Raw genomic sequence first — 11048 nt, forward strand, 5'->3', positions numbered from 1 at the left:
TACACGCATATACGATGTTGATGAGGTTGTGCACAACCTAAGAACGAACCGACGCTTCGATAATCGCGAACCGTGCTTCTAGAACACCAAACGCACTGTCAACATCTTTCCGAGCAACCTCTTACCTTTGCGCAAAAGATAACCATTTGGGGTTTTGTGGCATGTTGAGCGTCTTCACGAAGGTGGGTCACCTCAGATATATATCATCAGCGAGATAGTACCTTATGTTGTATTGGCGGTTGTTGGTCGTGAAAGCTTTCGCCGGGGCTTTACCTTCTAAAACTTGATTGAAGATGGGAATTGGTTGAGGACATTGATATTATTGTCCGATCTGTGATCACGAAAAAATGCCAAATCCATAGGGAAAGTGGAAAATTTTTATTAACTTTTAATTTAATTTTGTTTTTGTAGGATTTTTTTTTAAAAAATAAAAAATAATTAAAACAAGTATTTTACGACGACCGCTCGCAAGCCAACGAGTGGGTATCACCTCCTAACATTTTATTTTATTAAATTAATATATCAAAATAGATTCACTTACCATTAATTTTTTTTATCTATTTTTCACTCTATTTCTTAACATTTACACCTAGTCAAACTTGATCTTTTATTAGTGGAAAGAAAGAGTATAATTTAGTCTAAAAATGATACTCCCTTCGTCCCTTTGTAGTAGAGGCATTTCATTTTCAGCACTCGTTTTGAAAAAATTATACTCCCTCCGTCCTCCAAAATTCGTCACCATTTGACCCGGCACGGATTTTAAGAAATATAATAGAAAGTGGGTTGAAAAAGGTTGTGGCATGTGGGTCATACTTTTATATATTAGTTTTATAATAAAATGTGAGTGTGAATGAGTTGGTGGAATGTAGGGTCCACTACCAAAAAATGGTAAAAGTGAAAGGTGACAAATTTTTAGGGACGGACGAAAAAAGAAATAGGTGACAAATTTTCAGGGACGGAGGGAGTAATAAATAGCTAAAGTGTAAAAAAATTAAAGTAAAAAAGAGAATAATATAGTTAAGAGTCTTCTCTATATTTTTTTTCACTTATTTTACATTTTCTCTATTTTAATTATTTATTATTATTTTTCTAAAACAAATGCTGAAAATGAAACGCGTCTACTACAGAGGGACGGGGACGGAGGGAGTAGTATTTTTTTGGAATCAATAGGGACCATACATTTTTACTACTTATTAATTAAAATATGATTGCATCACCTGATAATATTGCTTAATTAAATTCGTTTGGTTCCGTTTTCAAGTAACATACGTTATTTTGTTCACTTTCATTGTATTCCAAATTAATAAATCTGTATACCGATCCATTGTCAACTTTCCAATCACTATCTATCAATTATCACATACTAGTATCTTACATCCATAGTACATATTATACTCAATGCCTATATGTATGTGTTCTTAAAGATTTTTCTCTCTTTTCAATTATAGTATTCAGACTCTGAGGTTGTTGCTTCAATACAAAACAGTGAGATAAAAAAAATTCGTGGTTACGCATATGCAAGATTATTAAGTTTATCGCCTCAAAAAAAAAAAAAAATAACACGAAAAGTTAGAGGTGTGAAAAATGAGCATTGCTGTGGTTGGTGAAGCTGTTGTTTTCATCCAACAATAACAATAATCATAAGCAAAAGAATAAATTACAATTATTTGTAAAGAAGTTCATATATAATGAATGGATTATTCCAAAATTAACAACATGTGAGCTATTACATAACTACAATATGAGTATTTCATATACACAACAAAAAAAATTATTGTAAAGGAGTATATTGGTTAATAATAATAAACGTCCTAGCTAATCTAATTTTTTAAGTGAAAGGATTTGGTTCACATTTAATTATATAAACGAATTTTTCAGTTTGCCTATTGACAAAACGAAAATACAATGTCAACTTCCAATCACTTTCAACTATAGAATAATACTATTCATTTAACATTTCTCTTTAAAATCATATCAGTAGATGTTTTCAAAGTTTATAGTTCTCTCTCTCTCTTTCTTTCTCTTGCAAAATTCTTGAGAAGTGAGAGATGATGATACGATCAAATAAGGACGATTGAAGAGAAAAACAAGAAAATAAAATGCGAGGTATAAAGGAGAAGATTTGGAGGAAGAATACGTTTTTAAGAGCACTTGGATTGGGACAGCTTCTCTCTCTTCTCATCACTGCCACTGGATTTGCATCTTCTGAATTGGCTAAGAAAGGTCTGATATTTCTCTCACTTTCTTCATTCATATTCATCAATCATCAAATTATGCATATCATTCCCATTTGTTCTTACTTTTGTTTCTTATAGTTTGAATTATTAATATATTGCTTGAGAAATTGTCTTGTTTTTCTATTTGCATTTTTTAAGTAGTATTTGGGTTAGAAAAAAAATCCTCATTTATGATGGAACATCTACAATTACAGACTTCAATGATTTATTATTTGTATACATGAGTTTTGATTTAAACTAAAGTATGATGGATGAGTGATATAGTATTTACTTATTTAATTTTATTCTGGGCCAACTAAGTGACTAACTGAACACTTAATTAGTATTTTCCATTTTGACTTGAATATATGATACTATATATGAATATGGACTTTAAAATACATCTAATAGTTTCCATTCAAAGGCATGAAAGTTTAATCAAATAAAAAAAGAAAAAATCTAGCCTCCCACTATAAGATGTTGTTAATTAAGGTAAGTCAAAGATTAACAAATTTAGGATAAAGTGTTGTTAGTGATGATAAATAATACGATTTGGTTCGATGTATGTCAAGTGTTAGAAGCATAAACATTAATAAAAGAGGTAAATAAAAAAAAGTGACAACCCCTAAAAAGGTCCACATTATGCGGCTTATAGTGGAGGAAGAAGGCCTCTTTGCTTTTTGACCCCATTATAAAATAATGCCACCTTTTTCTAATTTTATTTTATTAATTCAAAGAAGTAGTATAGTAGTACTTATTTATTTACCAGGGACCTCAACATGGGAACATTAAATTTCAAGACTCTAGTGGGGAAAAAAAAGGACGAGACAATTTGCTAATTTTCCAGTTGTGGTTGCTATTATTAACACCAATATTGTTCTAAAATCCCTTTCAAAGAGAATATTGTTCTCCAATGAATAATAGAGTGAAAAGATGAATTTGTTCCATGAAAAAAGTAGTTGGCTGTCTTTTTCCAAAATTGTGTCTTCAAAAGCAACTCAAATGCCGTTTTGATAATAAAATATGAGCTGGACCCAAATGTTTGTTAAACCACTAATTCGTATTCCTAATCCAACCTAATTTTTTTACTTCCTATTAAAATTATTCTCTTTCTCTTTCCATAATAAGAGTCATTTTCTGCTATTTCAATCCGTTTCACAATAATAGTCTTATTTTACTTTTACATGAAAGGTAAATAGGTCACATGTTTTATTTACTGGTTTCACTCACATTTTATTATAAAATTCAATCATATTAAAAATTGACTTCTTATTCCAACCACTTTTCCAATTCATTATTCTTTTAATTTTCTTAAAACCTGTGACCATATGAAATTGACTCTCTGATGGAGTACAAAATTGTAGAGCAATTTTAAATCATAACTATGTTTGGAACTTTTTCCATTTTCGAAATAGTAATTATTTATAGAATTGACTGCTTAGGGCATCCGCAGTGGCGCGAAATTCCCGGCGGAATTTCTCGCGGAATTCCCAAAAACACCTCCGGCCACGTCATAAGGACTTCCCACTGCATTGCCACGTCATACGGAATTCCCCGCGGAATTCCTGACGGAATTCTCACAATAAAAATAATTCACAAATTCTCAAATTAAACAATTTCCGAAAGTAAACAATTTACGTAATTAAAATTTCGACACAAATAGGGAAAAAATTATATTAAAAAAAGAAAAGTACATTTCACAAAAAAAATGAAATAAAGTGGAATTCCGCGGGAGTCAACGCAATGGCGGACTACCCCGCGGAATTCCGCTTAACGCCGCGTAACTGCGACTTCCTAGGGGGAATTCCGTATCCGTTGTGGGCATGCACAATGGCCGACGTCAACGACGGAATTCCCGCATGCCGGTGGGAATTCCTCCCCGAAGGGCGCCATTGCGGATGCTCTTAGAGCATCTCCAATGGCGGACGTCCGGTCGGACATCCGGTCGGACGTCGCGACGGGCGACCCGGACGTCCGCCACTGTGGCGTTTAGGGTCGGATACGGACGTCCATTGAGGACGTCGGGTGTCCTCGGGCGTCCCTGCGACGGGCGGGCGGACGTCCGCCACTGTGGCAAGGGTCGGACGTCCCGCTCGGACGTCCGAATTTTTTTTATTTTTTTTAAACCCTATATATACGGCTCGTTGAACTTCATTTCATTTGCACCACTTGTTGTTAACAAGTTTCTCTCTTCTTTTACTACAAATTTCATTTCTACTTTTAATGGAGAACGATAGGAACTCCCCGGCCACGAGCGAGTCGCAGACTCCGGCGTTTCCCATCGACCTGGAGGGAAACGTAAGCGGAAATGCGACAACGGTACCGGGAATGGGACAGATAGGGGCCATGGGTGGGATGATGTCCCCTTATATTTCCGTTTTTACGTAATTAAATTATTGTGATTTTTTTATTGCGGGATGTCCTAGTGGGAAGGGCGGACATAGGAGGGGATGTCCTAGTGACGTGGCAGTGGGATGTGAAGTCCTAGTGACGTGGCAGAAGGTGTTTTTGGGATGTCCTAGTGGATGTCCTAGTGGGATGTCCGCCCACTGGAGATGCTCTTAGAGCAATAGAGCATCTGGGAATTTGTGACAGCCGTTGAGTTTTTCCACATGAATTTTGTCACCTCTGACACCAATCATTGCATCTATATATATGTAATCGAGCTATGTGAATATCAGTTGTTAATGGTTCTGGGCCAATTTTTGGTGCTTTGCTCAGAACCAATCGCTCTTTCTTATGTGAAGCAATTACTTCACCTTTTTTGTGAAAATTTCGTAAAATCCTAAATTTTACCTAAGAAAATGGTGGTTAATTGGGATGATTTTTGGACAAAGAATACACTGGTGGGACTTGGATTAGGACAGTTGCTTTCCCTTTTGGTGACTTCCACCGGATTCTCATCTTCCGAACTTGCCAAAAAAGGTTCCTTCTTGTCTCTCCCCCTTTTATTTTTCATTTTAAAGATAATCATAGTTTTTCCAATTCCATCTCCATCGATTCTGTTGTTTTCTTCTGAGATTTCTTGGTTTTATGTTGTGGGCTTGAATTAGATCCATTTCTCTGGTATTAGCTGATGTGCTTTAGCATCATGGACATTTAAAAATTGTTACTTTTAGCTGTATTTGGAAACATTGGTTGATTTGGCTAATTAAGCATATGCTACCTTTTCTCTAGGAATTAATGCTCCAACTTCTCAGTCTTTCTTCAACTATGTGCTCTTGGCTTTGGTGTATGGGAGCATTATGCTCTATAGAAGGCAAGCTCTCAAGGTCAGTTACTCTTAGGCTTTAATTGCTCTGTATAAAGATAGTTACATTTCGTTTATGGATTGCTCTTTCAGCTTTGTTATTAATGATGTGTGTGTTGTTCTTGCTGTAAAAATTTCCAAGAGGGTTTGGCTTTTATAGAAATGTATGGTGGTTTCTGGTTTAGTACTGCTGATCTCAAGCTTTCCAATGGTAGAAAGCTGGTTATTTAGTAAAATTTCATCGTTTTACATGTTTTCCGGACTCTTTTCTGTAAGCAGGCAAAATGGTATTACTACATCTTGCTCGGAGCAGTTGATGTGGAAGCCAATTTTCTCGGTAAGTATCCATCAAACATGTCTTCGTCGTTTGAGATATGTTTCAAGACTAGACATAAAACAACATAACGGTCTTAAGTGCTTTGACTGCCTTCAGAACATCCTCGGATGCCACAGTGTTAGGTTGGGAGTTGATATACATATAATCCTAATTCATGCTTACTGAAGAATAAACTAAGTGCCTTTTGGCGTTCACAGTGGTGAAGGCATATCAGTATACGTCGATTACTAGTGTTATGCTGCTGGACTGTTGGACGATCCCGTGTGTCCTATTCCTTACCTGGTTTTTTTTGAAGACCAAGTACAGATTCAAGAAGTTGGCGGGTGTCGTAATATGCATTGCTGGTCTCGTAGTGGTTGTTTTCTCAGATGTTCATTCTGCAGATAGATCAAGTACGTTGTATTTTCTATACATATGCTTATCTCTCTCATCTTTGCTTTGCCCTTTCGAACTGTGATGTTATGCTTATTATTGTTTAGGTGGTAGCAACCCTATCAAGGGCGATCTGCTTGTTCTTGCTGGGGCCACACTTTACGGTGTTACTAATGTTGGTGAGGTACGTAACTGTCGAGAACTATCTAGTTTTATGCTCTTTTGGACCCTTCTGGAATTCAGAAAACTCTTATTTGTAAATGTGTTTCCTTTTCCTTTCTTTCCCAGGTAAACAATGTTCGTTGTTTGTCTAATTCTTCAATCCTGAAATCGTTATGGGATTCATATTTTTTTCGTCCTATTTCTTCTCTTTTGTATTTTGCTATCTCTTCCCTTTATTTAACTGTTTTCAGCTGCCAATTTGTGATTCTTCAGTTGATATTCTTAGATCTTTCTTTGTTTGTGGAGGTTAAACTCTTGCATCATTGTCGTATGCAGGAATATTTTGTTAAAAGTGCCGACAGGGTCGAGCTTATGGCTTTCTTGGGGATTTTTGGTGCAATTATCAGTGCGATCCAAATGTATTATTATCTCCATTCTTTGCAGTTCTTTATTTCAGAGTTTCTTTGTACTGGTTTTTACTGCAATTTCCTTGACAATGTGCTGCAGTGTCATACTCGAACGTGATGAACTCCGATCTATTCACTGGACAGCAGGAGCGGTACTTCTCCCAATCCCCTCCCTATCTCCGTCTCTCTTTCTCTCTCGCCATCAATTTCCTCAGGGATAGCTGAAGATTGCTAATTTGCTATCTTGCATAATACAACCAAAGATAATAGTTGCTTGATTGAAATTTATTACCTCATTTTAAGTCGGATTGAAAGTTATTTTTGTTTTGATTTGTCTCCTTTGATAAAACATAAACTAAATAAGCTCTCTTTGTGGTTTTATATGATTTGGCGATCCTCGCGCTACTGCTATAATAAGCAATAATTTCCAATCTAAATCAAACTAACAGCATTGCTTATTTTCTGTTACAGACGTTTCCTTTCGTCGGATTCTCTGTTTCGATGTTTCTGTTTTACTCTGGAGTCCCCATCTTACTAAAGGTAATATGGTTTACCTTTAATAGATATGAACAGTTAAAACATTCTCCGATCTTGAACTTCCGATCACCTCATCTTTGAAATAATTAGTATACAATATTTCTGATGAATCGTTCTCTTCCATCTTCTAATGTGCAGATAAGTGGGTCAACGATGCTTAATTTGTCACTCCTAACCTCCGATATGTGGGCAGTTCTGATTCGGATTTTCGCCTACCAGGAAAAGGTGTGGAAGAACATAGTGATCGAAAAAAGAACGCTGATTATTTACACTCATTCTGCTCCCTGTGATTTAATTTTGACATCCATTTTTCCCCCTCTAGGTCGATTGGATGTACTTTGTAGCCTTTGCTGCTGTCGCCTTTGGCCTCATCGTATATTCAGGGTATGTGTTTTTTTTCTCTCACTCGTTTAACTTATCTCTCTCGTTGCCCTGCATTTGCTCAGTTTTATTAGTACGAGTCAATAATCAAACGCACGAAAAGCTATTCTAGCCGTTTTTACTTCATTTGCTAGCTGATGTTGTGTGATCCTATCACCGGTGATCACTATTAGCATGAATATGAAGCTGAACTTAAGCGTGTGTGGAAGTAGGGGCGATCTTTTCAACTAAACAGTTATTTTGACTTGACTCGGCTCGTCTTCTGTCAAAAGGCATTGGCTACATTTGTAATCTTGATCCTTTTTTTGTTGCATGAAACGTAACGGGCCTGTTTAGCAAATCTTTTTAGGGTTGTATCTGCATAGACGTGTTTTTGGACTCGAATCTCATTTTGAATGGACACGTTTATCTATAGTTTTGGTATTCCCTGAAGGGCGAGTGATAGATTAGGCGAGAATACGTACGAACGATTAGACTATATTAACTTTATGTGTTTTGAGCTAATTGGTTGTTAGAATCATTCCTTTTCCATTGCCATCACAGGGGCGATAAAATCGAGCAAAATACTGCTGAGGTGGCGGACGAGGAGGCTGGTGCAGGTTGCTCGGAAGCTGGACATGACTATGGTCGGAAGCAGGATGGTAGTTCAAGTTCCGCGGCGGGCGAAGGCAGTGCGGAGAAAGCATGTGTTTCGTGAGGGAGGAGATTATGTTAAGTATAGTTATTCTTAAATGCTTCTATTTGAAAATGATAGAGCATTCTATTATTGTTGAAGGAAAGTAGATTATGATTCCTAATTATTCGTCTTCAATAGATGAATTTGGTCACTTCTTATGATACTGAAATCTCACTTAAATTTTTTTTTTATAAACCAAATTCTCAAACCACAGAAGTGGTGAGGGAGAGTACAAGAAAGAAACAAACCAACAACTACAACAAGAAAAACATAAACACAAACAAAGATGATACGACAACACCCAAAAATCAGACAAGACGAGAAGACAACAAGAGACAAAGTCAAAGGAGAACAAGCCAAACACTAACCGGTAACACCAAAGCAGCTAGCGTCCAGGGACCGCTCGAAATCACAGCAAACATCAAAAAACAGGAGAAGAAACAAGCACTTCCCCAACAAGTCATCTTCTACGTGGGCTCGTTCCCCTTGCCCACCTTTTGATATTCTCAAAGTTTTCCATAACATGTCCCGGTGAAAAAGGAAACTCCGAGCACTATCCTCTCATACAAGATCCAAGGCGCCAAAAAATAATTTTTTTCTCAAAATCCCAGTTAGGCTTGAACTTTTGGAAAATGATCTTATTCCGGATATCCCAGATTGACCAAGAAATAAAATAGAACAAGACAACCCAAATTTATTTTTCAACCTTGCTAAGAGGAATGCCAAGCATGACATGAGGAAAGCTCTGGGCTGATTAGGAAGACAAAGGGATATATTCCACCGAGCACTGCAATAGTACCAGAATTTGCTTGAGATCCTGCAGCAGAAGAAGAGATGTTCAATAGTTTCCGGGTCCTCTTTACAGAACGTATATCGATCGTCTTCCACTCCAGTCACACCGAATTTGAATAATCGATCTTTGGTGTTTAATCTTCCTTGGAGAATAAACCACCCCTGTAATTGAGCTTTAGGTGGGGAAAGATTCCTCCAAGCCAATCTCACTTTAATTTCAATCATCTAAACAACAGTTCATAAAAGTGATATAAGTAGAAACTACATAAACAAAATTTGAAAAGTTGAAAACATCTATCAATATCTAAAGGGACAGTTTTTGTGAAACTTTTTTTAATGACGATTTTGGCCTTTTTGGCGGGAAATTTGGCAGAATGACTGCTGTATTTTGACGTTTTTTTTTGCATTTTTAACCTGTTTACTAGATTGATTGTATTTTTTTGTGAAAAGTAGCGTAGAGGCAGACTGCCATTTTGAGGGCTACTTTGTAGAGGCGCACGATTTACAATATTTGATATTACATATACATATAACTATTAAATATAACACAAAAAATCCTAACAATGAATAAAATGGTTTAATAGAATCTGTATTGAGAATTAATCTTATTGCTGCAATCCATACCTGAAAAATGAAATACATCATTAGTTAAAATCCAAGCAAATGTTTAGATATAGTATCACTACTTTATCTAAGCAAATCTAAGCAAATTATCATATATAGTATCACTACTACTCTAAGCATTCCAACTTACATTTTGGTGGCTATTTGTATTAAATATTGAATTTATTAAAAGGATGTATGACAAGTTTCAGAATCAGCTGGAATGTTTAAGTTTTATTTACCTCAAGTCATTAAAGTAAATTATATATGAAGACATTTGACAGAATAAGTTAATTTCATTTATGGTCTATGTATCTACAAATGTGTTATTAAGTATTTGGACAGGCTCTCTTTCTTTACTTATGTTGGTGTGTGAATGTGTAGATATGGACAGGGGGAATGAAATTAGTATGTACATTATATCTAATCATAATATCTATTATAAACTTCTATTGAAGGCTCTCTTTCTTTAGTTATGTTGGTGTGTGAATGTGTAGATATGGACAGGTTCAATTTCATTAGTATGTACATTATATCTAATCATAATATCTACTATAAACTTATGTTGAATATATACCTTATGAATTCATATCTAAATCCATGTCAAAGTATTAGTAGAGATAATAAATTGAATATATGGCATACCTTGTGTATGGCTTTTTCCTCTATTCCTCCTATTTTGTGGTTCTGTTGTAGACCATAATAGGTGCCATGCTTGAAGCAGTCCTCTGCAGCTGTATAAAATGATTGTGTCTTTAGGTTCTGTTATAGAATGGTCTCTCCATTTCTTGCTATAGGAGAGGCGGCTCATGTCTTTAGGGTTTTATTTAAAACCATTGGTATTCCTACAATTAATGCTGTTGTTAAATAATGCAGAAATCTAAAATAAGCTATTTAATACTCCCTCCGTCCCGTGCTACTCGCACGTTTGCTTTTCGGCTCGTCACAAAGTCCTTACACTATTTATAATTTAAGTTAGAATTAATGCATTTAATTAATATGTTAGTTTAAGTTAAGAGCTCTTTTATTAAGTGATGTCTCATTACACCTAAAATTCTTTTTTAATTACACAAAAAAATCAATCCCAAATTTACGGCCTAAAATGAAAAGTGCGAGTAGCATGGGACGGAGGGAGTATTAGAGTTGATTCGGCCCATATATTGAATATCCAATTGCATTTATGTTTTAAGATTTCCTTATATTGCAATTAATAAGGGGCCGTTTATTGGGAATCTGCAGCCTTTTCTAGGTAGTGCATGCCTTAATTCAATATGTTTAAAATATCTCTAAATAGGTAATTTTCATAATGATATAT

At 35.7% G+C, this 11048-nt stretch overlaps 1 protein-coding gene across 3 annotated transcripts; it reads left to right on the forward strand.

Annotated features, from left to right (window-relative positions):
* Positions 1 to 1989: 1989 nt before the first annotated feature.
* LOC121790262 (solute carrier family 35 member F1-like) lies at positions 1990 to 8499 on the forward strand. Of its 3 annotated transcripts, none has more exons than XM_042188529.1 (11): positions 1990 to 2223; positions 5394 to 5488; positions 5746 to 5803; positions 6001 to 6195; positions 6283 to 6359; positions 6674 to 6756; positions 6845 to 6896; positions 7216 to 7284; positions 7420 to 7506; positions 7604 to 7665; positions 8206 to 8499. In XM_042188529.1, the coding sequence occupies exons 1-11, from the start codon at positions 2100 to 2102 to the stop codon at positions 8357 to 8359; spliced, it is 1056 nt and encodes a 351-aa protein (XP_042044463.1). In that variant the 5' UTR covers positions 1990 to 2099; the 3' UTR covers positions 8360 to 8499. The 3 variants fall into 3 exon arrangements, with proteins under 3 accessions (XP_042044463.1, XP_042044468.1, XP_042044473.1); XM_042188534.1 differs by lacking the exon at positions 1990 to 2223 and adding an exon at positions 4741 to 5141; XM_042188539.1 differs by lacking the exon at positions 1990 to 2223 and adding an exon at positions 5211 to 5282.
* Positions 8500 to 11048: the final 2549 nt, after the last annotated feature.

This window comes from Salvia splendens, chromosome 2 (genome assembly GCF_004379255.2).
Source record: "Salvia splendens isolate huo1 chromosome 2, SspV2, whole genome shotgun sequence".
Lineage (NCBI taxonomy): Eukaryota > Viridiplantae > Streptophyta > Magnoliopsida > Lamiales > Lamiaceae > Salvia > Salvia splendens.

Excerpts from the sequence above, each read along its gene's own strand:
- LOC121790262 (XM_042188529.1), top strand. The coding sequence starts at position 2,100 with ATGCGAGGTATAAAGGAGAAGATTTGGAGGAAGAATACGTTTTTAAGA. Across the intron at positions 2,224-5,393 it reads TTCTGAATTGGCTAAGAAAG|GAATTAATGCTCCAACTTCT; the intron begins GTCTGATATTTC and ends CCTTTTCTCTAG. Across the intron at positions 6,897-7,215 it reads TTCACTGGACAGCAGGAGCG|ACGTTTCCTTTCGTCGGATT; the intron begins GTACTTCTCCCA and ends TTTCTGTTACAG.